General features: G+C 43.4%; 4 protein-coding genes and 1 pseudogene across 10 annotated transcripts; 3 read left to right on the top strand and 2 right to left on the bottom strand.

The window, feature by feature from the left end:
* Positions 1–1174: 1174 nt before the first annotated feature.
* Positions 1175–4237, top strand: LOC115663274 (ethylene-responsive transcription factor WRI1-like; annotated as a pseudogene).
* Positions 4238–8783: 4546 nt separating this feature from the next.
* On the top strand, positions 8784–14137 carry LOC130137326 (probable protein phosphatase 2C 80). Its single transcript, XM_056308113.1, has 3 exons — positions 8784–9061; positions 12475–12721; positions 14049–14137. The coding sequence occupies exons 1-3, from the start codon at positions 8801–8803 to the stop codon at positions 14135–14137; spliced, it is 597 nt and encodes a 198-aa protein (XP_056164088.1). The 5' UTR covers positions 8784–8800.
* LOC115664487 (protein FAR1-RELATED SEQUENCE 3-like) lies at positions 13495–20151 on the top strand. Of its 4 annotated transcripts, none has more exons than XM_056308584.1 (6): positions 13495–13681; positions 14049–16411; positions 16533–16622; positions 16998–17147; positions 17875–17990; positions 19762–20151. In XM_056308584.1, exons 2-5 carry the CDS (start codon positions 14183–14185, stop codon positions 17983–17985), a joined length of 2580 nt encoding a protein of 859 aa, XP_056164559.1. In that variant the 5' UTR covers positions 13495–13681; positions 14049–14182; the 3' UTR covers positions 17986–17990; positions 19762–20151. The 4 variants fall into 4 exon arrangements, with proteins under 4 accessions (XP_056164559.1, XP_056164558.1, XP_056164560.1 ...); XM_056308583.1 differs by lacking the exon at positions 19762–20151 and adding an exon at positions 18236–18612; XM_056308582.1 differs by lacking the exon at positions 19762–20151 and adding an exon at positions 18259–18612 and having other exon boundaries at positions 13496–13681.
* On the bottom strand, positions 18986–23950 carry LOC115662084 (calcium and calcium/calmodulin-dependent serine/threonine-protein kinase). 2 transcript variants are annotated; one of them, XM_056308589.1, is made up of 8 exons: positions 23645–23950; positions 21511–22158; positions 20853–20907; positions 20635–20745; positions 20121–20353; positions 19801–20008; positions 19323–19382; positions 18986–19229 (listed from the first exon to the last, which is right to left on the bottom strand). In XM_056308589.1, exons 2-8 carry the CDS (start codon positions 22008–22010, stop codon positions 19053–19055), a joined length of 1344 nt encoding a protein of 447 aa, XP_056164564.1. In that variant the 5' UTR covers positions 22011–22158; positions 23645–23950; the 3' UTR covers positions 18986–19052. The 2 variants fall into 2 exon arrangements, with proteins under 2 accessions (XP_056164564.1, XP_056164563.1); XM_056308588.1 differs by lacking the exon at positions 23645–23950 and having other exon boundaries at positions 21511–22761.
* A 336-nt stretch (positions 23951–24286) lies between these two features.
* LOC115662083 (ETHYLENE INSENSITIVE 3-like 1 protein) lies at positions 24287–27858 on the bottom strand. Of its 3 annotated transcripts, none has more exons than XM_056308586.1 (3): positions 27706–27858; positions 27138–27217; positions 24287–26692 (listed from the first exon to the last, which is right to left on the bottom strand). In XM_056308586.1, exon 3 carries the CDS (start codon positions 26514–26516, stop codon positions 24681–24683), a length of 1836 nt encoding a protein of 611 aa, XP_056164561.1. In that variant the 5' UTR covers positions 26517–26692; positions 27138–27217; positions 27706–27858; the 3' UTR covers positions 24287–24680. The 3 variants fall into 3 exon arrangements, with proteins under 3 accessions (XP_056164561.1, XP_056164562.1, XP_030440124.1); XM_056308587.1 differs by having other exon boundaries at positions 27142–27217; XM_030584264.2 differs by lacking the exon at positions 27138–27217 and having other exon boundaries at positions 27706–27855.

Genomic DNA, 27858 nt, shown 5'->3' with positions numbered 1-27858 from the left:
ACACAATCCGAGATGGATTTGTGTGGGTCCCACAATGTGGCCCTTGGGGGATGCGCAGCCGTCAATGCAATTTTTTTAGGGATAATGACACAAATGATCTATGAAATTTAGCTCCATGTGTAATACGATTCTAGGACTATTAATTTGTTCAATGCGGTTCATGACTTGTATCTTAATATGCAATGTGGTTTGTGAATTTTAAATTTGTTCAATGTGGTTCATAAACTTTTGGTACATATTCAACTTAGTCTTTAAACTTTATAAGTTCAGAGACAACATTGAACATTTTCGTATAATTTAGGGACTAAATTGAAAATGTACGAAAAGTAACATGGGTTACATTGAACAAATTAAAAGTTCAGGGATCACATTGCATATTGACTCAAAGTTCATGGATCATTTATGTCATTTTCCCATTTTCTTGCCTTACCTAATTGGATCGTTAAGTGAAGCTACGCCCTGAGTCGGCGAGAGACGATTAGCTAAAACAGACACGAGGTGACGGTCGAAATGACGAGGGAGCACAAACGTAGATGATCAAGTCGTCGCGCGCCGACACCGACTGATCTCGAGATACGTACTTCTCTCGTACTTGCACCGTATTGGCAGGAGGATCTAGCCAAAATTTTCCAAGACGACGTGGCAATTTTTTGACGGTTTATTTTGAAAAGACCCTCCAAAGAAAAAACAAGAAGCCCATTCTCCATTGATTGGGAGCATGGCTGCTGCTGTGGCCGAGTGGAATGCTTCCCTCCTATTCACTCTGCTTTAACTTCCCCCTCCAAGAAGGAGATCTCATAAATCCTAATTTAACCTCAAACCCTGGTTAGCCTTAACCTAAGGGTTAATGCATTCTGGAGTTAGGCTCTGTGTTAATCTTCTGTTTCACATTTGCCTCTTCTTCTTCTTTTTTTCACTCATTATTGTTTTCTTTTTCCATTTTGTTTCTAGAGCTCGCCCCTCTGTCTTCCTCCCCTTGAGTTCCTCCTCGTCTGGTGCGCCTCCCCGATTTGGTAAACAGCTTTAGATTGACTGCATACAAGTCAGACAATCAATCTGGATCGGCGCAAAGTTAAGAGACCCCGTCCATCTCTTTCATACATATATATTTCCTGTCTCTGTCTCTCTCTCTGTGTGTAAAGTTCGAGACAGAGCAAAGAACAGGAGAGCCAAAATGAAAAGGTCTCCTGCTACTTCGTCTTCTTCACCGTCTTCTTCTTTTTCGATTTCTTCTTCTGGGTCTGATCCTAATCCTCGATTGGAGCAAAAACCGAAGAGGGAACGCGCCCGAAGAGCTCGAAGCGGTGGCGAAACTCCGAATGGCGATAAGCACGGCTCGTGCGGGAGGAGCTCCACTTACAGAGGAGTCACCAAGTCTGTCTCTCTCGCTCTCTCTTTCTTTCTCTCTCTTCCTGTCGTTGAGATTTCTCATTTTGTCCTGCTTCTGCACATGGGGATACGAGATTCATTTGGTGGGTGGGTGGAACAGGCACAGATGGACGCAGAGATTCGAAGCCCACCTGTGGGACAAGACTTCTTGGAACAGCTCCGGGAGCAGAAGAGGACGACAAGGTGTGTGTATTACACGACTCTCTCTCTCTCTCTCTCTCTGTCAAAAGCTCTGTTTTCTTGAAAAACAAAAGGGCGTGATTCCGTTTCATCAGCAAGTATTCTGGGACAAAACTGTCGTGTTGATCTGCTCTGTTTCTTTCTGGGGGTGTTGCTGACTGCGTGACGAACGATGACGATGAACTTTGTCCCCAATCATTCTCAACCTTCTCCAACTCTTTTGTCGCGGCGCAGTTTACTTGGGTAATAAGTCGTACATCTCGTCCCCCTTCCTTTTTCCTTCTTGTTCTTCTTCTTCTTTCTTTTCAAAATATATTTTTAGTTCATTAAAATAATAAATAATCAAGAAACGAAACGAAAATATTATATTCATATATATATTTTTTTGGGGGGCAAAATAATTACAGGGGCATACGATAGCGAGGAGGCTGCTGCTCGTACCTACGATCTTGCTGCCCTAAAGTATTACGGGCCACACGCTGCACTCCTCAATTTTCCGGTAAAATTGGCTTCCCTCATTTTTCATCATCATTATTTTTCATCAATTCTCCGTGCCGATCGATCCCGTCCCGCTCTTGTCAAGATCGGCGTGTACGAAGAGCAGCTCAAGGAAATGCGGGGCATCTCCAGGGACGAGTACCTGGCGTCGCTGCGGCGGCGCAGCAACGCGTTCTCCAGAGGAGTCTCGAAGTATCGTGGCGTGGCCAGGTAAAAAAAACCAAGGCCCCCTTTCTCTCTGCGCCTCTAGCTTGATCGTGTGCATTGGACGATGTGGCGAGATTGGTTTCGTGCTAATTAAGGAAATCGATCGGGATGGGGAGCAAGTAATATCGTCCTAATTCTTTTGAAAGATTAGAAATTCTTACCCAATTTGTGCAAACTGTCGTTGTTAATATAAACCGAATAAAACCACCCGCCTGGGTGGCGCTGCTGGAAAGGGCACTTTTCCTCTCGCAAAAGATTGAGTGTTCGAATCCCGGGCGCCGCAGGGTGACTTAACCGGTGCACGTGTGTGGTGGCTAGCACGTGTCGCTCCCAGGGTTTACGTCCCGGCTGTCGGCCGTGCGGGGGTTCCTGGGTTACCAAAAAAAAAAAAATAAACCGATTAAAAAAATATTAATTTTGGGTTGGTATTGGTTGAATTATTTACTTGTTTATTTATTTTTGTTCAGAATTTATTTGTTTATTTGAAAAATAGGCATCACCATAATGGACGATGGGAGGCTCGTATTGGACGAGTACATGGCAAGAAGTACCTCTACTTGGGCACTTACGGTCCGTCTCTCTCTCTCTCTCTCTCTCTCACTCTCTCTACATACATGCATGCATGCATGTTGTACGTGCATAAATATTTGTACACTATACATTTTGTTTAATTACGAGGAAAATAAGCACTTTGGCGCCATCGGAGAGCCGTCGTGAAAAAACTTGGACGATCCTCGAGCGGGATAAGGCCGCTCTCAGCCGGCGGATTCTCGCGAGCTTCGCGTTGAGTTACGGAGTCTCGGACCGAGCAGATGAAGAGCCGAAGAAAGTTCGAGCGATGCACTGTTTCGACTCGGCCGTCGACGGCGGCGACGCGATCAATTCCCGATTATGGTGTAATTAGGAGTCCTGATGAGGCCGATGATCTCTGTGGGCCGTGGATTTTTTCGATTTAGCATTTGTTAAATTAATTGCTTTCGTTAAAATTAAGCTGATGACCGCGCGACGGCGGTGGCATCGACGTGGTTGCGGATGCTACCGTGTCGGATATTTAACGGATATATGGACGGAAGTCTACATTGTGTTAAGGTTAAATTTATCGGGAATTTCGCGAATTCTATTTTTATAAATATAACGCGAGCTTGAGATTTATTTGGGTATTTTTGTGTATTTCAGATTTATATGTATGTGAAGTGAGATTTCTTGAATGAAAAACTTGGGAGTTATAGCATCAGTTAAATAAAATGTCATGCGAAATTATAATTCTTTGGTTTAAATAGCAAATCAATTTTCCTCTACCCGCAGGCACCCAAGAGGAGGCTGCCGAAGCCTACGACATGGCGGCGATCCAGTACAGAGGGGCCAACGCCGTCACCAACTTCGGCGTCGGCATCTACGTTGACCGCCTGAGGAAGAAAGGCATCCACATCGATCGCTTCGGCTCCGACCAACCGCCACGGCCGCTTCCGGATCCCAAATCCGAGGACAACGATGAGGAGCAGGACGCCCGGAATGGATCACGTTCACCTGCCGCCGAACTGCAACAACAGCCCCAACCACCTCGAACCGAAGCTTCTGCCGCCGCCGCCGGAGATGGCGAGCTTCCGTGGAGCTTCTGCGCCGACACGGGCTTCGTGCAGCTGCCGATTCCCTACCTGCCGGATTTATTTGACGAGATCAACGGATTCGAAGACGACATCGACTTGGTGTTCGATCCGGAGTCCGGGGAAGAGATCTTTCGCGGAGGTGCGACGATGGAGACTAGTGATTTGAGCTCCGGAGCTGATGACGTGGACGTACCCGGGAGATCTGACGGCAGTGCTGGCGTGCCCGAGAAGTTGCTGTCCTCATCGTCGTCGTCGTCATCCACGACGACAGCACATTCGCCGTCGGCATCAACCGCGACGGCCGTTTCTTGTTTCTTTTGTGCTTGAGGTTTTGCAGGCGAATTAGACGTAGATAGATTTTGCATGTGCTTTTGTGATACCGCAACTTGTTTCTTTTTGACATTTTTTTTGCGTTTACTTTTACTATTATTATTCTCCTCACCTTAGAAATTATTTAGTTGATTTAATATTTACATAAAAAGAAACTGATATTGTTAAAATACTGTGATAAAATAACCGTTGCATTTATCACTCGAGTTTAATCACCCCACAAACGACACAAGAAAATCCATGCATAACATGGGCTCGATAACTATAATTTTATGTAGAGGTGATCGGTTTCCAGTTTCGTCCGATCCGATGGAATCGATGAATATAACGTTTTCATTCCAAACAAAAGCACAATACGAAGCAGAAGAAATCTAAATCTAGATTGGAGAAGCTATACAAGCTTAACGCCATGGACGACATGGTGGGATGAGAGAGGAGTCTAAAGAATAGAGATTACTCATATTAGGGTTAACTTAGTTGTAACCGGTTCGGTCCCACCTTGGAATCGGGAACCGGACCGGTGGCCTCTGGAACCGCCTTGAGCTGGGCCACCAGTCGATCCGGTATAGTTCGGGCGATTCTCGATTTAGGCGGTTCCCATTATACACCCCTAATTTTATGGATGGTGTGACGAACGAAGTAATTATAGACAAGAAATAAATCGTGAAAGTTTGTACTTTTTGCGAGGTAGTGTCGAGCCTCACGATTTTTCGTTTTGGTTAATTTGAAGTGACTTTACTTTTAAGTCTTCCACCGTCTTTCGTGGTCTTCATGTTAACAACAAGCATATTTTATCTAGGATAATTTCACTTTCATATCATGAACTATTCACGGCACGAGATTGATCGGTGCATATAACACAAGATGAGTCAGTGTCAGAAAAACTATACAGTTAATTATTACCGAATAAGCGATTGTAGATATTATTTTTTATTTTTTTATTTTTTGTGTGGGTGTAGTAGATATTGTGTGTTGTTAAAAAAAGTAATATGTGAGGGACTCGTGCTCCTTCGACTTCGAGATAGTTGTGAACAAGTTTTCATTTCATTTCGCAGCTCACGTATTAAAATCATTTAAAATGTATAAAATTCGACACGTAAATTCTCATTAATCTTCATAATATTCGAATTTCCTCTTGTTCAACATCCAAAATTCCGAATACAAAACAGTATAAAGTTGCTTCAAAAAGCAACGGCAGATTATTCTTACATTGTTTTTTCTTTTTTTTGGGCCAAACCAACAGATTATTCTCAGTAGAAACTATCGTTTAAGAACTTGTAATTTGCTTCTCCTTCTTTTTTAAAGGGAAAACGGTACAAACAGTTCTGAAACTTTGATCCGATGTGTAATGTGGTTCATGAACTTTTAATTCGTTCAATATAACCCCTGAACTTTAACCCAACGTGCAATGTGATCCATGAACTTTTGATTTACTCAATGTCGTCCATGAACTTTTGGTACAAGTTCAATGTAATCCCTGAACTATATGAAAATATTTATTGTAGTCTTTCCATTAATTCAAATTCAGGGACTATATTGAACATTTTCATATAGTTCAGGGACTACATTGAACGTGTATATTCGACTAAAAAACAAAAAAAACGTGTATAAAAAAAGTCCATGAATCACATTGAACAAATTAAAAGTTCAGGGACCACATTGAATATTAGGCTAAAGTTCAGGAACCAAATTACACATTGGGTCAAAGTTCAGGGATTGTTTGTGTCATTATCCCTTAAATTGTTTTTGTTGCAAATGGGAGCATTTTTTTTTCTCCTAATTCTGTTTCAAATTTGTTCGACCGAAAAGAAAAATCTATTTCTAATTTTCAAATGATATTGTATGGCAGTCGATCATGTAATTGTTATATTAGCCGAGCATAATCCTTTTCCTTATCCTTTACATTTTTCAAAGATAAAAAACCGCCTAGGATCGCGTGGAATCATCATGAAACGTGCCAAAAAAATCTTGAAAATACACAATTCTTATACTATCGAAATTATAATCAACGACGGAGAAAGACTTAAAAAAGAAATTTCGAAAAAAGTAGAGGAGAACGGGTAAAATTTCAATCCCGAGCAATATTTTACATAGGGTTAATACCACGAAAAATCCCAAACTAGTACACCCGTGACAAATTTATCATTTGTTAGTTTCCGATAAATTTTATTGTCAAACTGCTTCGTTCAATAACACGGATTTATCAGTTTTGGGTTTTACCCTCTGTTTGTCATAGGTGTACACGGTTTATGATTTTTTGTGGCATTAATCCAATTTAACAGAAACTAACGGAGAGCAAATTTGTCGCACGTGTATTAGTTTAGATTTTTTGTGGTATTAACACTTTTTACAATAGAAAATAATCTACTCGATAAAGAAAAAGAGGAGAAGGGATAATAAATTGAAATTAAAGAAAAATTGATTATCCTTGTAATTTTACATCAAGAAAAACTCGAAAACCTTATCCAACAATTACACGGTTGAATTTTTAAATTTTTTAAAAAAATTTCTCTCTCCCTCTCTTCATCTTTTATATATGAGCACGACTATGAGACCTCGACCTTCCTCCGAGCGTACACACACACGCACGACGGCAAAGCATGCGGTTCCTCTGCGGTACACCCGTCAAACGGGTGGGTCGGGTCGAATATGGGTTGACCCATATTCGATCCATTTAACCCGTTTTGACCCATTTTCATGCAATGCAAATATAGTGACCCATACCCGACCTGTACCCGATCCGACCCATATTACTAGAACACATTAATATTTTAGGAAAACTCATACCCATCCATTTAATTCACTTTAACCTCTTCACATGTATATGTTATTAGAATAAAAACTCCACATCAAATTAAACAAACAAATTAAATAATAAAAACTCCATCCTTAAGATGGACAACGGATTGTGAATCAGGAAATGAAGTAGTTGATGTCAATATGGTAAGTCCAAAGAAAAATCTATCAAAAGAGAATGGGAGCACTTTAACATCCATTACAAAGCACTCCTGCCAGAACCAAGGTTTCTTGAATGAAACTTGTGCCTCTCATCATGTGAACATGACCGATAACCAGCTTCCTGCACATGGGGGAACTAGAGAAATGGAAGACTCCCATGAGTCTGTTGTGCGGCACAAACATATAGGCATAGAAGATGATCAAATCAGTGATCTTGGGGAAGCATCTACATATTTAGCATCTGGTTGAGCTCGGAGCTACGTGGTATCAGCTTGTTTCCCTTGCTTTTTGACCTGATCATCAATGCATACTACATTCACATCCACCCAGGTTTTGAACACAACCCCCTACAAACACTCCAACCAAAAACTTAGCCAAAAACACGTCTGTTAAAAGGTTGGCACTGCCAATTCTACTCTAATCATAGTCCTGATCGCTGCTTTTCTTCCAAAAGTGTGACCTCTGTAGTTTCTGAGCAATTTTAAAATGTGCAATTGTAGTTCGAAATCCACACATTATGTGTAAGAGAATGGGTCAGAAACGAAGGACCTCTCTATTGCTATGTGACATACAAACATAAAGAATGAAGAGATTTGGAAGAAGAGCATGCATCGGAGAGTTCGTTCAGCTTCCTTTTGTGACAAAATGCGCACTACTTCCACAGATCAATTTGCAACTATACGTACACAACCGAGCAGCCTCGCACAGCCAGTAAGCACGTAAGAAAAATTGCTTCAAATTGAAAATCCAAGCCAGTACAACAATTCTGAGTATCCCTTGTGTTGTAATGCACTGGATAGGATGAAACATAGTATGTAGACAAGAAGATACACCAAATAAGCATAGCATCTAATCACACATGAAGTCTTAGGCAGATGGGTAAATCAATTGAGCTTCTCCTGAATCTGGCTTAAGTCGCGCAACATGTGTATAGCTCATACCATGTCAACGAAAAACCCACAAGATGCAGTAATCAAGATGCAGCCATGAACCACCGTCTATTCTATCACAATCAACCCTCTCAAGCAGACACAAACACAAAAACCCCCCAGAAAAACCATGAAAATCCGAACGAATACATTACCTTCGTGAGCATGCCGAAACCCTAGCGCTTGAAGTAAGTTCTTCCTCCCTACGGTGAAGAGGAGGGAAACAGAGATGAAGCGAAGTGCGACGAGCGGTGAAGGGCGGCGAGCAACGAGCGGCGAAGCACGGCGAGCGACGAGCGGCCAAGGCGACGAACGACGAGCGGCAAAGCGCGGCGAGTGGCGGCGAAGCGCGGCGAGCGGCCAAGGCAACGAGCGACGAGTGGCGAAGGAAGCGCGGCGAGTGGCTAACAAGAAGCGTAGGTTGGGAGCGAAGTGTCGTTCGTGGATGGCTGCCTGAGCAAGTAACGTGGGTCGTGGGTTTAGAAAATATGGGTTAAAATATGAGTCAGCTGGTGACCCATATTTTAACCCATTTTTTGGGCATTATATATTCTCTAACCCATTTGAGCTCATTTTTTAGAAAAGTGAGTTACCCAAATAGATATGGGCTTCCTAAAACTGAGTTATAAAATGGGTACATGACCCATTTTGCCGGCCCTACTCTGCGGCACCCGCGGGGCTTCCGGGAAAGGGAGATTGAGGATGGTCGCCGGGTCGTGTTACGTGCCGAAGAAGCGGGCCGGGTGCCCCGAGGGCGACGACGCGCACTTCGTGTGCCCCGAGAAGGGCATCATCGGCGTGTCCGACGGGGTCGGGGGCTGGGTTCGGCACGGCGTCGACCCCGAGGAGTACGCCCGGGGCCTCATGACGAGCTGCGCCGACGAGGTCGGGAGGCAGGAGGCCAGCCGCGTGGACCTCGAGGCAGTCCTCGGAGCGGCGTTCGGCAGGACCTCCGTCGGGAGTGTTGGAGATATCAAATAAATTTCAAATCTTCCAAATCTCCTAAACCATTGCAATATCAACTGTATATTAGCTGGTTCTCCTTATCTGTAGAATATTTGTTTCTCCTTGATTGTAGACTTACCAAATGTGAGCACTAGGGCATTCTATATAGATACATGTAAAAGTTCAGCAACATAGTAAGAACAATTTCATCTTCTTCAATAGTTATTTCATGGTATTAGAGCCCTTGGGCTTCTAAGAGCAGATTTTCGATCCAATTCTGCATTTCCAGTTGTGCAATTCTGCATTTTTCCGGAATGGATTCAACCCCTAACTCGAGCAATATCAGTCTCCAAACTGGATCCAACAATGATGGAGCAGCTCCATCCAGCGGCCTCATCGCCATCTCTACCGCTGTGCAATTCCCACTGAAGCTAACAGCCGCCAACTATCCCTCGTGGCGTGCTCAATTCCAGGCAATTCTTATTGGTCATGATCTGCAAGGCTTTGTTGACGGATCGAAGCAATGTCCGTCCTTAACCATTACTACCGGAAATCAGAAAGTTAGCAACCTCGACGCTGCATTATGGATACGCCAGGATCAGCTCCTTCTCGCTGCAATTTTTTTAGCGGTCTCCGAATCAGTTATACCACTCATCGCATCTTGTAAAACGTCCTACGAAGCTTGGACAAAACTCACAAATTTATATGCAAATAAATCCTGTTCAAGAATTATGCATCTCAAGGATCAACTCTCAACCGTCCGTCGCTACTCACGTTCAGTGTCGGATTATCTTCAGCACCTTAAATCAATTGCAGACAAGCTGGCCATAATTGATACCCCTCTAAACGACGATGATTTGGTCATTCACGTGCTCCGTGGCCTTGGATCCGAATTCAAGGAAATCGCTGCAGCAATTAGGGCTCGAGAAACCCCTATTTCATTCGAAGAAATGCACGACAAGTTAGTTGGATACGAGACATATCTCAAACAAGAAGAGCTAAGCCATGATTCCATACCAATTACTGCCCAATTTAGCTCACGTAATCGAGGCTCAGGGAGTCATTCACGCTGGAATAGCCGCAATTCGCGCAGGGACACCAATTATCAGCAAGGGAATTTTCAGTCCAGTAACTCTCGCTTCAACCAGAGCCGAAACTACTCAAGCAGACGCAACAACGATCGTGAGAGGCATGGCAATGCCAGCCGCCAAATCTGCCAGCTTTGTGACCAATACGGCCACTCAGCCAAAGCTTGCTCTCGGTTCCACAACTCCATACGTGATCCGAGTGCCAACGTCGCCGCTGCTTCAACCTGAGAATCTGGATGGTTAGTGGACTGAGGAGCGTCCCATCATATAACCAATGACTTGAACAATCTCTCGCTTCATTCCGAATACGAAGGGCCCGACGAGATCGTCGTTGGTGACGGCACAGGTTTGCGTATAACTCACGTTGGTTCTATGACTCTAACTCATCCTGAAAACACATTTACTTTATCAAACGTCCTGTGTGCCCCAACTATCACCAAAAACCTAATTTCCGTATCGCAATTCTGTCGTACTAACCGTTCGTCCATTGAATTTTTTTCCAATCATTTCCTGGTGAAGGATCTTCGCACGGGGGCAACGTTGCTTCGAGGAAAACTTAGCGATGGAGTCTATCAAATGCCGTCCACAAAGATGCAACCGCAACCCTCTCCTACGGCTTTTGTTGGACAGCGGACGCGGGCTATGAATTGGCATAATCGGCTCGGACATCCATCTTCACGTATTTTGCGTCAAATCCTTAAAATCTTTTCGCTTTCTAAGTCAAATCTAGGTTCTGGTTTATCTTGTGATGCATGTCGGTGCAATAAGAGTCAGAAACTTCCGTTTGGTGTCTCCACTCTTGTGAGTCAATTTCCTTTCGACATTGTCTATTCGGATGTCTGGGTCCTGCGTCAACCGTGTCCACTGATGGTTTTCGATATTATGTTGTCTTCGTAGACCACTACACAAAATACATACGGTTTTACCCAATGCGCAAAAAATCCGAAGTAACTCCAATTTTTGAACAATTCAAACCTCTTGTGGAAAAACAATTCTCTCGCTCCATTGGAACTTTTTATTCGGATGGTGGAGGAGAATATCACAACCTAAAATCATTCCTTGTGAAACACGGTATCTCCCACCTCACAACACCTCGATATACACCCCAACACAACGGTACTGTTGAACGCTGTCATCGACATATCGTCAAAACGGGCCTTGCTCTCCTACACACGGTCCAACTCCCGCCAACTTTTTGGAGTCATGCCTTCCAAACCGCCACATATTTAATTAATCGAATGCCCACACCCATTTTAGCCCAAAAATCACCATATCAAACCCTTTTCGGCCGTGACCCAAATTACCACAAACTACGTACTTTCGGATGTCTATGTTATCCTTGGTTAAAACCATATACCACAAAAAAACTTGCGTCTCGCTCCACACCATGTCTTTTCCTTGGTTATGCCCTCTCCCAAAGTGCATACAAATGTTTCAATCCAGCAACACATCGACTATATTTATCTCGTCACGTTGTCTTTGACGAAAATGTTTTCCCCTACAAAAAATTATCACAAAACCAATCAACAAATCAGTCCTCTCCATGTCTCCCACCTACCACAACCATTACTCTACCACTCACTCCTCTTGAGTCTGTGCCATCCGCGCCCGCTCCATCGCTATGCCATCCGACAAGCACCGATGCTCCCTGCAACGAATTCAGTGATCAACCCGCAAATGAACCACACAACCCACAACATCAAACACAAGTCCCACAAACAGAACAACCACTACTGCCAAACCAGCAACTGGCCTCCACCCAAAATAACCACATGCACACCCGGACCCACCCTATGACTACACGATCTCAAAACAATATCTTCAAACCCAAACAAGCCCACCCAACATCAACCAAACATCCCCTACCACTACCAACAGAACCAACGGGGATAACACAAGCCATGTGCGATCCTCAATGGTGTGACGCAATGACAGAGGAAATTAACGCCCTTATTCGCAATGGAACATGGGAACTAATACCTTCTTAGCCTTCGATGAATGTTGTTGGTTGGTAAAAGAACTTAGAATTTACGGATGGAGATTTGCATCAGAAGATTTCACGTACTCTGTTCACTGCATACTGAGACCATCGACCGGCTTTAACGTTAGGCATGTCGAATAAGGCGGTCCGGGTTCCACATGCGAAAACCCACCGGGAACCGAATGGAGTGACGAAACCCGAATCATAACATGATATGATCCGCAGGAGCCTTATGTTTATGGCCAATCTTCACGTGTTTTTATCGACTGATTGCGTGTTCGGCGTCGTAATTTTTCTTTGGCTTGTGCGCCAAGTAATCTTTTCGATCCCGACTCGATAACGGTTTTGTGCGAATGTCCCAGAGCTACAAAGTCGCAGTACGCGAGGGGGACATCATCATCGCCGGGACGGACGGGTTGTTTGACAACATGTTCATGGAGCAGATCAAGGACGTGGCCGAGGCCGGGATGAGAGAAGGCAAGGACCTCGGGGCCGTCGCGGCTTCGATAGCCGCCCGAGCGTGTGCCAATTCCCTCGACAAGGCCACGAGGACGCCCTTCTGTGAAGGCTCGGAGAAGCACGGCAAGGAGCACCGTCGTCGCTCGCATCGTGAGGGACCGGAGAGCACTGCTCAAGTCGTGCTTCGAATAGAGGAAGCTTTCGATTTTCGATATTGTTGCTTTTATTGTGATACGGATTATAAATACTTTCGGAACTTAAAATATTCTTCGCGAACTATTTTTTTTTTTTGGGATTAATATCATGAAAAATCTCAAACTAGTATGCCCGTAATAAATTTACCCTAAATTAATTTCTTGATCACTAAAAATCCTAAATCGGTATACATGTGGCAACATATCCCGAACTAATTTTTTGACCACCAAAAACCCTAAACTGGTACACCTCTGACAAATTTATTCTCCGTTAGTTTTCTGTTAAATTGGATTTATGCCACAAAAATTCACAAATTGGTACACATGTGATACACCCGTCAACTGTCACGTATCGTCAAACTCAGCAATTTGATGATAAAATTTAACGGAAACTGACGGAGGGAAAATTTGTCACTGATGTACTGATTTAGGATATTTGGTGGTCGAAAAATTAGTTTCGGATATATTTGTCACAGATAAACTAGTATGGAATTTTTGGTGGTTTTAACTTCTGTTTTTTTTTTCAGTCAGCTATCTCAAATGCATTTATCAACGAGATCCAATTTGGTGGTGAAAAATGGACGCAACTGTGAATACTAGGGAATAGGGGGGGCGCCGTCCGTAATTAATACAAAATGGCGGGGCGAAAATGCAAACATCGACAATTTTACAAAAACGGCAAAACGAAACGTCCACCCGAGTGCCGCGTTTCTTCTTTCTTCTTCTTTCTTCATTCTTCGTTCGGTTGCGGTGTCGCTCTCACGCCCCGAGTCCGAAAATCTCCGGCGCTGCCTCGCCGAAATCGGAGCGGAAGCGAGCCGTGAAAGTTCGCCGGAGCGTACGAGCGCGGCCGCCGCCGTTCGAATCCGCCGCGCGACGCTCGATTGATCGCCGGAGCGCTGGGCTCGGTGGCCACGTAAGTTCTCTCGTCTCGTCGTTTGCGATTCGATTTCCGGGCCCCCCTGTTTTCCGCCGGGGACGACGGGACGCATTGTTCGATTTCGGAAAAGAATGCGTGTTCGGCCGTGCTGTTGGCGTGGCATTCGCGCCGCGGAAGTCCCTCTGCGCGGTCGAGATCGATGCTCTCTCGAGCTGTTGTGGTTCCGGGACTTCGGAGTGTAGGAATTAGAGCGTCGGAAGTTGTTTGGAAGTAGCTACAGTCGTTAACACTGTCGGATCATTTCGTCTTTTCTTGATATTTGGGGCTGGTGATTGAAAGTCTCTGTCTTTCGGTCAATATTGGTGAATTCGTTCACCTGGTTGTGCTTCTTTTGGCTTTGCAGGATGTAGTTCCATATCATGGGAGATGCTTGGTACGGCTCTTTTCCGCATCTTTGGTGATATGAGTAGGCGCGGAGAATCCCTATTGTAGCGTTCTCGGCCGCTGCTTTCTGCTTTGGGTTATGAGTTGAGTAAAATGGAGGTTGAATCGGTTGGTAAAAATGGGGGCCCCGGGGGACACCGCATCGCTCGAGATGTCGCGCATGATCGGGGTGACCATCAAGAGAGTGCCAGTGACACTTCTTCAGACCGGGAGACGACTGCTTCCGGCAATGACGTTAGGGCGAAACCATGTGTCGGAATGCAGTTCGAATCGGAAGAAGCTGCGAAAACCTTCTATGACGCGTATGCTAGGCATGTCGGTTTCAGCACCCAGGTCGGTCAATTTAGCCGTAGTAGGCCTGATGGGCCGATTGTAAGTTGGGATTTTGCGTGTTCCAGAGAGGTTTTGAAAAGGAAAAACATAGAAAGCTGCAATGCAGTGCTCAGAATCGAGAGGAAAGACTCGGACAATTGGGTCGTGTCGAAGTTTGTGGAAGAGCATAACCATTCAACAGCAACTCCTAGTAAAGTGCGTCATCTCCGACCGCGTAGGCATTTTGCTGGTGCTACAAGGAATGTGAGTGAACCTCAGGATGCTATAAGTGAAGCTCATGCTTCTTTGGATGGGAACCATGTCTCTTATGAGCCTAATAGAGGAGGGAGGAATATCTCCCCTGTTGAATCAAATCACCCAGCAAGAAACGTTGGTTCTGTTAACTACATGAGACCCAGTACTCGGAAGAGAAATCTGGGACGAGATGCCCAAAACCTTCTCGACTATTTTAAGAAGATGCAAGCGGAAAACCCTGGTTTTTATTATGCAATCCAGCTTGATGATGATAACCGCATGACTAATGTCTTTTGGGCTGATGCAAGATCAAGGACAGCATATACCTACTTTGGAGATGCTGTAGTTTTTGACACAATGTACAGACCAAATCAGTACCAAGTTCCCTTCGCTCCTTTCACCGGTGTAAATAATCATGGTCAGATGATATTGTTTGGTTGTGCATTACTTCTGGATGAGTCCGAATCATCCTTTGCTTGGCTCTTTAGGACGTGGCTGTCTGCAATGAATGATAGACCCCCTGTTTCCATAACTACTGACCAGGATAGAGCCATACAAGCTGCTGTGGCTCAAGTATTTCCACAAACTCGTCACTGTATCTGCAAGTGGCACATCCTAAGGGAGGGCCAGGAAAGATTAGCTCACATCTACCTTGCTCAGCCTTCTTTTTACGGGGATCTGTACAGTTGCATTAACTTCTCTGAAACTATTGAGGATTTTGAAGCATCATGGGTTGCTCTTCTTGACAGGTATGATCTCCAAAAAAATGAGTGGCTTCGAGCAGTATATAACGCTAGGAAGCAGTGGGCTCCGGTTTATTTTCGTGACACTTTCTTCGCTGTGATCTCATCAAACCAAGGGGTGAGCTCATTCTTTGATGGATATGTGAATCAACAAACAACAGTCCCTTTGTTTTTTAAGCAGTATGAAAGGGCTCTGGAAAGTTCATTAGAGAAGGAAATAGAAGCAGATTATGATACCGTGGGCACCACGCCAGTCCTGAAAACTCCATCACCTATGGAACAACAGGCAGCAAACCTTTATTCAAAGAAAATTTTTGCCAAGTTCCAGGAGGAACTAGTTGAAACTTTCGTGTATACTGCAAATAAGATTGAGGATGATGGAGTAATGAGTAAATACAGGGTCGCTAAATATGAACATGACGACAAAGCATTCATAGTTACTCTGAACGTAACTGAGATGAAAGCAAGCTGCAGCTGTCAAATGTTTGAGTACTCAGGAATACTCTGTAGACATATATTGACTGTCTACACTGTGACAAATGTACTCACCCTTCCTTCTCACTACATATTAAAGCGATGGACCAGGAATGCGAAATCTCTGTTGGGATCTGAAGAACTAAATTCTGATCCACATGGTATTGAAACTCTTACATCTCGCTTCAACAGTCTATGTCGGGAAGCTATCCAGTATGCCGAGGAAGGAGCAATTGCTGTGGAAACATATAACACTGCAATGAGTGCTCTAAAAGAGGGTGTTAGAAAGATAGCTTCCGTGAAGAAAGGCATTGCTAAAGTGGCTCTGCCAAGTTCAAAGAGCAGTGGAAGTAATGAGGACATTAGCAAGAAAACCTCATCATCTGTCCCCGAGATGTTCCCAGCATTGTGGCCTTGGCAAGATGCCTGTCCTCCTCGTTTTAACCTTAATGACAATGGAGTTCCTGTGGCTGAATTAACTCAGCCCAGCCTCGCCCCGGTGTCAATTCAACGCGACAGTAGCACACCTGATGATACAGTAGGAAGCATTTTTCTTCTCTTACTTCTAAATCTTTCCTGCATCATTTTTCGTCTTGTGAATTTGTTAAATAGTAGTTCGACATTTTGTGTCAATTTCTGATTGTCTTGTCTTAATGTAGGTTGTTCTTACTTGTTTTAAGTCCATGACTTGGGTAATTGAGAGTAGTACTGCAACTTCTGCTGTTAAAGTCGCTGTAGTTAATTTGAAGGTATGAGTTTCTGTGCCTTTCCATATGGTTATGCTTCTTGTACATCGGGCCTTTTTCTCCTGATTGTAAACTAGTGTTAACCACTTGTATATCATCGATAATTTCTATTTCAGAATTGAGACATTTACATTACGTCCTTGTTAGATATTTGAAAAGACACCGCATTGTTCATTGTCATCTGGAAGGTAGTTTTTGGTGCTTATCTGAGTATAAGCACGTGTTCTTTCTGTGGCTCCATTGGTTTAGTATGTATGTGTGGCTAAATGGAGTTATATGATTGTGCTGATATGAATATACCTGCACGTTTGAGGTTAGTATCTTTCTCTCTCTGTGGATATTGCTCACAAGCTTATTTCATTTTCATTCACCTTGTAGCTGCAAGACTATGGAAAGATTCCTTATGGAGAGACAGAGGTGCAGTTCAGGTTAACAAGAGTCACGCTAGAGCCCATGTTGAGGTCCATGGCCTACATCAGCCAACAGCTCTCATCCCCAGCCAATAAGGTTGCTGTCATCAATTTGAAGGTATTGCAAAGGTTTGACACCTTTTCTCCTGATGGCTTCGGTGTTTCAGCATTTAACCTTTCTCAGTGGGTAGAATCTTTAAGGTCATAAATATTTATGTGGTTTAGTGATATGTAGATATTTTACAGTGATATCCGTGATATGTAGCAGCTATTGTTTTGTACACTATCAATTTCTAGTTTTTCGTGTTAGGATTTGGAATTTCTTACTGTCCAACAATGATGTCAGGGTTTTATTTCCCTTAAATAGTTCCATGCCCCCAAATGTTTCAGGTGTAAGAGGAAGTATTATTATGACGTTTTATAATTAGGTTTTCGATGTAGGAGAAGGTGCATAAGAGACATGGGGGGTGAGCTAAATTTTGAATTTCCCCTAGCAATCAAAAGCCCATAGAAGTTGCTTTTTGTTGGAAACTCTGTCCATGATTGTTCTGGCAACCTTCAGGCAATTGGACTTGTCCTGGATATGATGTATGTGCCTTTAGGATCTCAAACATGAGAAAAGTCACTGTGACACCTTTCATGGGGATTAACCTTTTTTGTTCCTCACATGCTTGAGAAGAAGCATCTCTTCTTTATGTTTGAGAGTTGTGTTCTTCAGTTCACTTAGGTATCTGAGGGTGAGCCTTAAAACCGTGGGAATTGTACACAATAATGTGCTCTCGTGTGTGGTTGACTTGATTCATTTAATCCTCGCTTACAACATTATATTGCTATCCTTTTTTCAGCTTCAAGATACGAAGACATCCACTGGAGAAACAGAGGTGAAATTTCAGGTTTCAAGAGACACTCTAGGCTCAATGCTCAGATCCATGGCTTACATCCGTGAACGGTTCTAAAAGATGTAAGTAGAGTTTCTCAACTGTTTTCCTTGTAATCAAGCAATACTGCGTTAGGTCACTTGAGGAGGAGTATGTAGATCATATGCATTTTGTTCTGTGTGGTGTTTCAAATGTTTTGGTAAATTGTAGAATTATATTGATGCATGAATGACTGCTCATACAAGCTTTGCTGGTTTTTGCCTTTATATACGTTGATTTTTTTATCCATAGCTAGAGAGGGATATCAATTCCTATCAATTATTGACAGGTATATTTTTTTCTCTTATATAGCCCACCTTACCATTTGCCAGTCGAGCTTTACCATTTGCTACAATTTACTCGGAGAGTTGGAATCTGCGGAGTTGCTTCAAGGATGGAGGCATTGCAGAGGTCCGTAGTCAGAAGTATACTGTATAATGTAACAAGTCTGATATAGTAATAGCTAGGATTGATTGTCACTAGAGATAGCACAACATTCACCACATTGGGTGGATTTTGTTAGGTATATGTGCCCTTTATAGGTCCTAAGTGTTAGATAGTGCATTATTTATTTTAGAGCTACCAAGAGTAGTTAGCACACTGTAAATGTGAGTTGTGTGAATACTATGGTCTTAATGAATGAGGTAGAAGATTGGACGTGTATAACCTTCGCTTGCGTTCTTCTTTTGATGCAATTATGGAGGTTATTCGAGTTTAATTGCTTCTCCTTGTTACCTGAGAGTGGAAAATCCTCTATCTGAAGCGAAGCAAATACTAGAGCTTGCCCAGGAAAATACATCAGTTGAGTTACTTCAATTATTTCAATAATTGATATCAATGCTCAGATGGTCTGCCAGTCGAAGGAAACCTTGTCCTTCAATGGCAGATTTTTTTTAAAAGAAAAGATATGTATGGAAGTTTAACCAGGCTTGGTTCCTTGAAATATCATTACAATGAGAGTTGTCATTTGCCAACAGATAGGGCAATAACCATCAATCTCTCTCTCTCTCTGCTTAACGGATTCTACGTGGCTGATACAAAGAGATGAAGAAACTTCATGAAAACAAAACTTATTCATTATGACGTAACACAGAAGTAGTGGGAAACTATGACGGACGAAGAGAAGAGAGCACGACATCTTGTAGGGAGCTGTCTCTCTGCATCGCTGCCTTGAACTCTTCAAAGGTGACTTTCCCGTCGCTGTTGGCATCCATCTGGTCGAATATCTCATCTAGCTTTCCCGGTTCGGCGATGTCCGTGGGAAGGCAATCATCAGGCAAAGCCTGTGAAAAGAGTCATCATCGCAACATCACCTTTTTTTACTGGGAGAACAACAAATCAAATGAATATAGTGAAAAGTTGAAGGGTGGCATTACCCTAAGCATGGAAGCCACTTCTTCCTTGGTGATGCATCCAGATCGATCTGTATCGTACATCTGTTGTTGTTCGCACAGAACTAAAGTCAGCGTAGGACAATGAGTTTCGTTTTTCTTATAGGATCTCTGGTCTTGTGTCCAGAGTTGCAAAAGTGGATTTTTTTTTTTTGGGGGTGGTAAGAAAAGATAGCGTACTTTGGTTGGTTTGTTACAGTTATCACAGGAAAAGAATGCAGAAACAGTGCCTGTTTTCTGTCGAAAATTAAATTTTCGAACTGGAAGGTGATATGTTTCTTCGGAAACTCTAATTTGTCGCTTCCCGGCGCTGTATAACCGATAAATAATGTTCCTGGGGCTATTCAGATAATCAGGTGTACCTTAAAATCCCTCCAAGTTCTTAGTAGAGCATCTCACTTTCCGACTCTAAACTTTCTTGTAGTGTTAAACTCTTCCATGGAGACCATGAAGATTAACGTACCTCGAAGCACAGGCGTAGAGCGTCGTCCCCACGGGAGTTCCTGAGGCTGGAGAAGCCGCACAGTATCTCTCTCATATCAACGGTTCCATCACGGTTGTTGTCAAATAAGTCGAAGATGCGAGGCGCCAGGGGGACTAACGACGACATGTTCATCGCTTTCAGAACCTCCTCGAATTCGGATAGGGTGGCATTGTCTCCGTTAGCGCATCTGCAATGAGCCAAGTATGCATTCTTGTAATTAAGACATATTCGAAGTTTCCATAAAAGCAGAGAACCTAAATAAAAGCATGTGTGCAGGGGATTCATGGACTCTGGCTCACATTTTCTTGAAATTGACCCTAAGATTCTCAAGTTCCTCTTGGGAAAGGTCATGAGTCCCGAGCAGAGATTTCAGCTTCTTAGTCCTCAGGAATATGGTGCTGCTCCACACGCTCGCGATTGCCGCCGCACGTAATTTGCGCCTGGCGTTGAAGCTCTGCAGCCTCGAAACGACTTCAGGGTCCATCTGCTCCTCCTTGGCCAAATCACCTATTACCCACGGATGATTGAGAAGCTGTTTGAACAGCGAGTTTAGTGTCACAAGAAGAGCATGTACGTTACTTCAAAAGTTGTCATGGGCAAGAATAGTTGTTCATTCTCCGTTATTTCTAAAGGACTATGCAATGAATTTTGCCGTCGTCCCTCTCAGTTTAGTACAATTTAAGTCTCTAGTTATGAGAAATTTACAGATTTCTGTTGACAGCAGTTCGCTTTTATAGCTACTGAATTCCTGTCTTCATATAGGAGAAATAAACTTAGAGGCCTTACTGGAGCAGTAAATTTGAGTTATCTTACATCTAGGGCACTCGGTCTCCTGCTAGGATCCACAGTCAGAAGGCTGGAAATTAGTTCTTTTGCTGATGAGGTAATGGTCTTCCAGGTCTTTTCATCGAAGCTGAACTCTCCCTTCACAGAAGAAACATAATCTCGCCAAGTCAAACTATTCGTCCTTGGAACCAAGAAGAACAATTCCTGGTCCTAGGGCCACAAAAGAGAGATATGCTTGAACTTACTCTCATTATCATCTGTTGCTTTTGCCGATTGGACGGGGCAATGAATGGCGGATACCTGAAATTAACACAAAACAATGTCAACATCTGCGGACGGCTGCCCATTGCTGTAAGATCTGAGAAATATTTTTGACGCCTCTGCTGGAGCGAAACTGGAAGCGAAAAGCGAGTAAAAGGAACACTTTTCAGGAATCTGACAATTGTTAAGCCCTCTGGTTTCCAGGAAATTAGCAGGAATTGGGCAACAATGACATTTTCCAGAAGAATGGGAATCCTACTCGACTTGAAGAAAATTTAGTCAACAAGTGGATTCTGAGACAGACAGGAATTGCTAAGCTCACAAATGAATCCGACATTCGACTAGATCCTGGAACCGTCGGATTAAACTGTTCTAGGCTTTACAGTCACATATTATACTGTCATGACTCAAGATCTCTAAAGCAAGTGGTAACCTCGAGTATATAGTATTCTAGGTCAGCTCTCAAACCTGAAACTTTCATATCAAGAAAGTGATAAGCTTAATCAAGAAGGTGAGAATTTTCCAATCAGTGAAGGGCCTATTAAGCAAAGAAAACTGCAAAAGTATCGACTACCCTTTTAGATTATCGTCCTTCTACCCGAAGTAATCACGAATCAGGAGAGTGAAAATATTGTAACTTACCCTGAGAGCAGAATGTATAGAATGACTCCCAAAGACCACATGTCACTCTTAGTAGTTATTGTTCCCTGAGAGAGAGCCTCTGGTGACACATAATCTATTGAGCCGAACAATCCGATAACTGGGTCGGACTCCTCAACGGAGCTCAGCCCAAAATCCATGATCTTCAGTGGCGAATCCTCGCGCTTGTTCAAGAACAGGCAATTCTCCGGCTTCAAATCCCGGTGCACAATATTGGCCCTGTGGATAGCATCCAGGCCCCGGGCAATCTGCAGGACCACGGCAGCTGCTTCCACCTCCGAGTACTTCTTCCGATGCACGATCTGGTCAAACAACTCTCCGCCTGAGCAGAGCTCAAGGATCAGATGGACCCCGCTCTGGTCCTCACACACGTCGTAGAGGTCGATGACATTGTCATGAGGGGAAACATTCTCAACTATCCTTCTCATGACCAGGATCTCATTGGTCAGGAGTGCATCAGAAATGGGTACTTGCTTCCACATGGGGAATGTCAGTGAAGCAAACTGCTTCTTCGCGGGGACTGTTGGCGGTGGAGTTGACAGGCCAACCCTCCTGAGCGTCTTGATGGCGACTTCTCTTCCATCTCCACTCGATTTGCAGATGCCTTTCCTGACCACCGAGAATCCTCCTCTTCCTAGGACATCAACCACTTCATAGTCATCAGAGAGCCTTCTTGTTTCTTGGCCCATAGGCAAAGAGAGCTTTTCTACAAAAGCCGGCAAAGACTCAAAGAGAATTTGGAATCTTGGAGACTTGAGGAAAACTGGGTTTGGACTTGGAATTCAGAAAAGGTTTGAACTTTAAGGAAGGAACAGAAAGAGAGAGAGTCCAAGTTGGGTTCGATGATAAGGGATTGACATAAGCACATACCAACAGTTATTTTTGCATTAGTTTAAGATAATATAGAAATGCATGAAATTCAGATGGAAACGAGGGAACAAACTGGAGGGTACAACAGCTGAGGAAATACAGACAAAGGTGACTTAGTCAACTAAAACTAATCAATTAATCACCTCCCACATAATCCAAAAATGTATCATAATTCTATGCTTTTATCATTTCCTCCTAAATCCATGTGAAAAAATGGTCACTCTTTATGAATTCAGAAAACAAAATAAAACAAGAGCAAAGAAAGAGAAAGCTGAGCGGCTTGGTTGACTTATCTTTCATTGTTTGATGCACCAAGATTTCTAATGTCTCTCAGATTTTCATTAAACTCATATTAGACCACACTAAACAATTTTCAGCGAGTTGCCTAGAACCCACAGCATAGCTCTCGTTGTCATCGTCTGATATAAGGATAATAAAATCGCGTCATTCGGCTGTAATTAACAAAATTTCTGTCAATTAGGGCATTTCTTGATCCTTCTTATATTAATTTTTAGCTCCAGAGAATTACCTAGTGTTCATTTAACATAATTAAACAAAAGAAAGTTTCTTCCGAAGGATCAGTTTGGGGTTCTGGGCTTTTCCTCTTTTTGTCCCTTGTAGCTGTTTCTTTCCTTGTTTTGGAGCACTTCGAGCAAACTGATGAAATCTCTCAAAATAGATCACAAGCATTTCTCACTCTTTTCTGTAAAAATCTGTTAAAACATTATCAAATTCCAGTCTCTAGCTTTGCTCCGTAGACTCTTTCTCTTTCATGGTGATAGACAAAGAATAGAATGAAGTTAAATCTTCTCTGTTAGTAACGTCATGTTCTCCTCTCTCATCCAGGAAAGAAAAAAACAAAAGCTGAGTAGATCGGACTGAAAACATTCTTTTGACACCCATGTTAACTCCAGGGAGAATATTACCAAGAGATTAACACCAAAAAATGAGTTGAAAACAAAATTAAAGTGAACAAGATAATATGCATCAAAACAGAACCGAAAAACATAAAGAAAAATATGTGAACTTTTAAAGAAAATTTAAAGCAACAAACTCGGAAATGTTCCCTTTATTAGTTTTTCTTTCATTTCTTTTTGTACAGAGTCACATTTAAGTGTGTTCCTTTTGATAGTTAAGAGAAAGTGAAGTGATTAATGGAATATAATAGGAAAAGTGATATCGGTATTTCTTTTTTCTTTTTTTTCCTTTTGGTTGACGAAAGGAAATGAGTATGTGCTATGTGAACTTATTGAGAGATCAGATGGGTTCAACCTGGGGAGCGAGTCGTACACGGAGCAGGTTAATTGGTGAATTGGCGGGCCTTGGACGGCGCCAGAATTGGAGTATTTAACAACAGCAGACCCCAAATTTTTTTTTTTTTTTTGGGTCGATAGCAGACCCTAATTCACCCAACTAAATTAAGACAACCTGAAGAAGACAAGCCATACCATTGACCTTGGGAGACATGCAAACGAATTTTGCAATTCAATAATCATAAGAAAAACAGCTTTAATTGAATGTCCTAATCGCCATCGACGAGAGAATTTGACGATAATCGGACTTGCTAGCCCTCGAGAAAATAACAACATGATGAGGATTGTTAAACGAATGTTGTGTAAAGAAAACTCGAACCACACATACCTTTTGGCACTAAAAGCTTCTGGCTTCCACTTGATCTGTGTACAGACCAAGTTGTGATTTTGCTGAAATCAGGGGATATGTGAATGAATGTAATGGCACATCATTCACCAATTCACCAACCACAATCTCTGCAATGATTACGCTTGGGGTACCCTGGAGTTTTTTGAGTGCATGCAGAGAAGAGACCCACCATTCAAGCAAAAACAAGCAAACAGAGAATCTGAATTTAGTTCAACAAAAAGCAAAGGGCTAGAAGCTATTTATGTATGTATATTCCAAATCAGAATTTTTTTACAAGCCAGTATTAGTAGTTCCAACAAGAAAATAAAAATACAAAAAAGCATGAAATTTTGGGACACCAAGGAGTATGGTTTTTGTTCTTTCCCATCTTGTTACCGACTCCTCTGCTCTTCAGTTACTGTAAATGCAATTGTAAGTTGCTAACCATCCTATAGAGAATGCTGCAGGAGAGAGACCCAACTCTGAATCTCCATCTTCCCATTACAAACAACCAATTCCAGCTAAGTTCAAAACCAAAATCTTCGACCAACTTGCAGCAAAACTAAGCTAAACAACAGATTGGACTTTTCTTCTTTTCCAATGCGCCAGAAAATCATGAAGCAAAGACATAGGCAGTGGCTTCAAAGGTACCAAACATCTTGCTTTGGAAGCAAATCCATCGTATTGCAGTCAGCCATGGTCACACCAAAAGGAGAACCAAATCGAGAGTCGAGTGTACCGTCATTGAGGCAAAATTCGAATGGAGAATCAAATGCCTTGCATTGATCATGTTGACTGCCCATCGATGGAAAGATCGATTGGTTCAAGGGTAGGTTTGTGTCTTCATGCGTTTTGCCTCCCATGAAAGCTCCATGAGCGAATAAGCTATCGCCCATGCTATGCTGAACATTCAGCAACTGCTGCTCATTTTCAGGTGCACCGAGTTTCCCCGCAATATTACTGCTCTGTTGGAGGTTCGTATCATAAAACGACATGAGATTGGATATCATCTTTTGTCCGTCTTCAGGAAGTCCAAGTCCACATATATTAAAAGATGGGGTATGAGTCCCCGGAGATGGAGTGGGATTAGGTTGAGCAAAGGAATGAAGAAAGACTGCTTGCTGACCATTGCTTGCTTGGAAGTTTGAAATTCCAATGGCCTGGGAAGGAATAGGCTTACTCCGATAAGGGCAATTCAGCTGGTGATTATTTCTCGACGTCCTATCAGGAAAACCTAGGCGGTGATCACTGTAAGGGCATTGAGAAAACTCGCATGTGTATATCTTCCGATCCATCTTCGCCTTCGGCTCATCAGATGGTTGATTCCTCTTTGAAATTAACCGCAAATTGGTTTTGGTTTCATTAACTTCTCCTTTGATTTGAGAAACCAGTGGATGGATCAAAAGCTCGTCTGTAGACACCCGTGGCTCGATACCAAAAGCACTTGGATCAAAAGGCTTGCATTCGTCTGCCTCAAGCTTCGGTTCATCATCAACCCCTTCCACATCATAATCACTAGCATCGCTGATGACATAGGACCCAAACCCACTATCCGAACACACAGGTGGGCAGCTATTGGGGTACAATTTCCTGGAAAGAGCTTCTTCCTGACTGATTATCGCGAGCCACGTGGCACTCTCCTTTGCGGTCATCTTATCCTGTAGACATTTACTCTGACAGACGAGCTTCCTGATCTTGGAGATGTCTGGCGACATGTGCTTGATAACAGCCGTGAGGACGCTCACCTTCCAAGCCTTCTTAAGATCGTGAGGTTTCTTGTAGGGTGGAGGTCCCTGGTCATTGGGTAGGCCCAGCTGGGGCCACCACTCCTCGTTTCCTGTGGGCCACCATGGAGGAGCCACACCCTTCTCTAGGGGGAATCGCCGCTGCGGTGGATTGCAGTGCTGCATCAGAGCCGATAAGAGCGACCCCAGAGTGGTGTCCTGCAGTTCTTGCAAGGTGTGAGGAGTGGGCCCAACGGTGGCCACGTCCTCGCCGAACCCGGTGATCAAGTGGTCGACCCGGTACTTACCAATCGCTGCAGGTCCGTTCCGGTCGAACCTCACTTTCTCCTTCCACCATGCTCGGAGATTGTCTGAGGCACCGCTCACCGGCTTGCCCTTCTCGGGAATGATCCCGTACACGAAGCCTTGAGCTTTACAGACTTCCATCATCTTAAGCATATATTTGAGAATACCATCTTGAGCCCTCGACATCTTCTTCCTCCGTGCCTGCTCTTGTGACTGGCGCTGCTTTGCGCTGTCCGGAGCTTCTTTGTTCTTGTTTTGCTCCTTGAGACGCCTCAAGAGCATCCTGTCTCTCCACATCCTCCTCTCTAGCTCATCAACATCCACCTCCTCATCGCTGTAGTCTTCCTCCACAACAGCCTCGGTTTCCTGTTCGGTATCAGCCTCCCGGGGATGAGCCGATAAGAAGTCGATGTTACTGCAAAAGCCCATTTCTTCGAGGATACCCATCTATGACAAGAAGGCGGCAAAATCGACTTGCTTCGAGCGAATTGCCCAGTTCTCTCTCTCTCCAGACTGACCTAGAATCAAGCAGATCTTAATCACTTGAAGGTTTCAATATCTTTGCGGATCCAGCTCAAGATACATCTCATGACACCAGGATATGAACAATCTGGTTCAGTCCCCTGCAACCAGAACGATAAATAAAGTAAAACTTAGGGACAACCCCCACCATAAATATGTTCACACGGTAAATGAAACTGGCAACAAAATCAATATTTATCCCCCATTTAATGCTCTACACAGCTAATTAAAGACACTAATTGGGCAACTAAGGCAAGCAAACAAGATTTCACACGTAGAAATTTCGAGAACACAAAAACGCCACGCATCAAGAAACAAGCCATATATGGAGATGATCGAAAAAGAGAAACAAAGCCTTATCCTCTCCCCAGCTAGTTCTCAAGTATCGGAACTGAAATCAAAACAGAATAAAATACAGAGACAGAAATGAGCCCACTTTTTCAGAGAGCGGGCATCAAAACCAATTAGGGAGAGTTTTATGTCCCACGTAACCCCAAGAGGGAAAAGAGATTTGTAAAGCTAAACCCACTCAGGAAAAGGACTTACAGACCCAAGAACGGAAACAGAGTTATTCAGATCTGCCACGCACGTCATCCATTGGTATTCAAAATCCTATGCAGATATCCCTGTCACAAAAGTAATCAGCAGAGGAATCAGAGAAGCAGAGAAACGTGTACACTCCACATACAATGACAACTACAGTGGCTCGCCAGCCACAATCACAGAACCCGCGCAAATATCTGACCCCAGGAAAGGCCTAAGGCCAAAGCCACGAGCCCACGTGCGCGTTCATGCAGTTGCAGAGCCAATAGATTCCAGGCGAAAACACTCCATGCCCAACGAATAATAAAACAAGAAGAAGAAGAAGAAGAAGACGACTTCCCGGTAAGCAAGAACAGTACTTGAAAACAAAAACAAAAAAAGAACAAAAACGCGAGAATCTTGCAACACGAGCTACTTCCGAGAGACATCGAACCCAACCAACCACAAAGCGCGAAACTCACTGGCTTGGAGCTCGCTAACAACAACAACAACACCAGCAAGGAAACGAAGCAGAGCCCACGAAGAAATGAGAAGGGGAAAAGGCTACGTTTCGAGAAGGGCATGTGGGTACCGTTCGATCTTCCCCTTCCGGAGGAGCATTCAGACTCTTCTTCTTCTCCTCCTCCTCCTCCTTCCCGCAGATTCTTCAACGAAAACAGACGAGAGAGAGAGAGAGAGAGAAAGGCTCTGTTTTTTTTTTTTTTTCTTCTTTTCTTTTTTGTTC

This window comes from Syzygium oleosum, unplaced genomic scaffold (genome assembly GCF_021117445.2).
Source record: "Syzygium oleosum isolate NSW1041296 unplaced genomic scaffold, Sole_v2.1 Sole_v2.02, whole genome shotgun sequence".
Classification (NCBI taxonomy): Eukaryota; Viridiplantae; Streptophyta; class Magnoliopsida; order Myrtales; family Myrtaceae; genus Syzygium; species Syzygium oleosum.
Note: the sequence above shows the minus strand (reverse complement) of the source record. Positions and strands in the feature narration are given on the sequence as shown.

Excerpts from the sequence above, each read along its gene's own strand:
- LOC130137326 (XM_056308113.1), top strand. The coding sequence starts at position 8,801 with ATGGTCGCCGGGTCGTGTTACGTGCCGAAGAAGCGGGCCGGGTGCCCC. Across the intron at positions 9,062-12,474 it reads GCAGGACCTCCGTCGGGAGT|AGCTACAAAGTCGCAGTACG; the intron begins GTTGGAGATATC and ends CGAATGTCCCAG. Across the intron at positions 12,722-14,048 it reads GCACCGTCGTCGCTCGCATC|GATGTAGTTCCATATCATGG; the intron begins GTGAGGGACCGG and ends TTGGCTTTGCAG.
- LOC115662084 (XM_056308588.1), bottom strand. The coding sequence starts at position 22,217 with ATGGGCCAAGAAACAAGAAGGCTCTCTGATGACTATGAAGTGGTTGAT. Across the intron at positions 20,746-20,852 it reads AGCAACAGATGATAATGAGA|GGAGAGTTCAGCTTCGATGA; the intron begins GTAAGTTCAAGC and ends TCTTCTGTGAAG. Across the intron at positions 20,009-20,120 it reads AGGGTCAATTTCAAGAAAAT|ATGCGCTAACGGAGACAATG; the intron begins GTGAGCCAGAGT and ends GGCTCATTGCAG.
- LOC115662083 (XM_056308586.1), bottom strand. The coding sequence starts at position 26,516 with ATGGGTATCCTCGAAGAAATGGGCTTTTGCAGTAACATCGACTTCTTA.
- LOC115664487 (XM_056308584.1), top strand. The coding sequence starts at position 14,183 with ATGGAGGTTGAATCGGTTGGTAAAAATGGGGGCCCCGGGGGACACCGC. Across the intron at positions 16,412-16,532 it reads GTAGCACACCTGATGATACA|GTTGTTCTTACTTGTTTTAA; the intron begins GTAGGAAGCATT and ends GTCTTAATGTAG. Across the intron at positions 16,623-16,997 it reads TCGCTGTAGTTAATTTGAAG|CTGCAAGACTATGGAAAGAT; the intron begins GTATGAGTTTCT and ends TTCACCTTGTAG.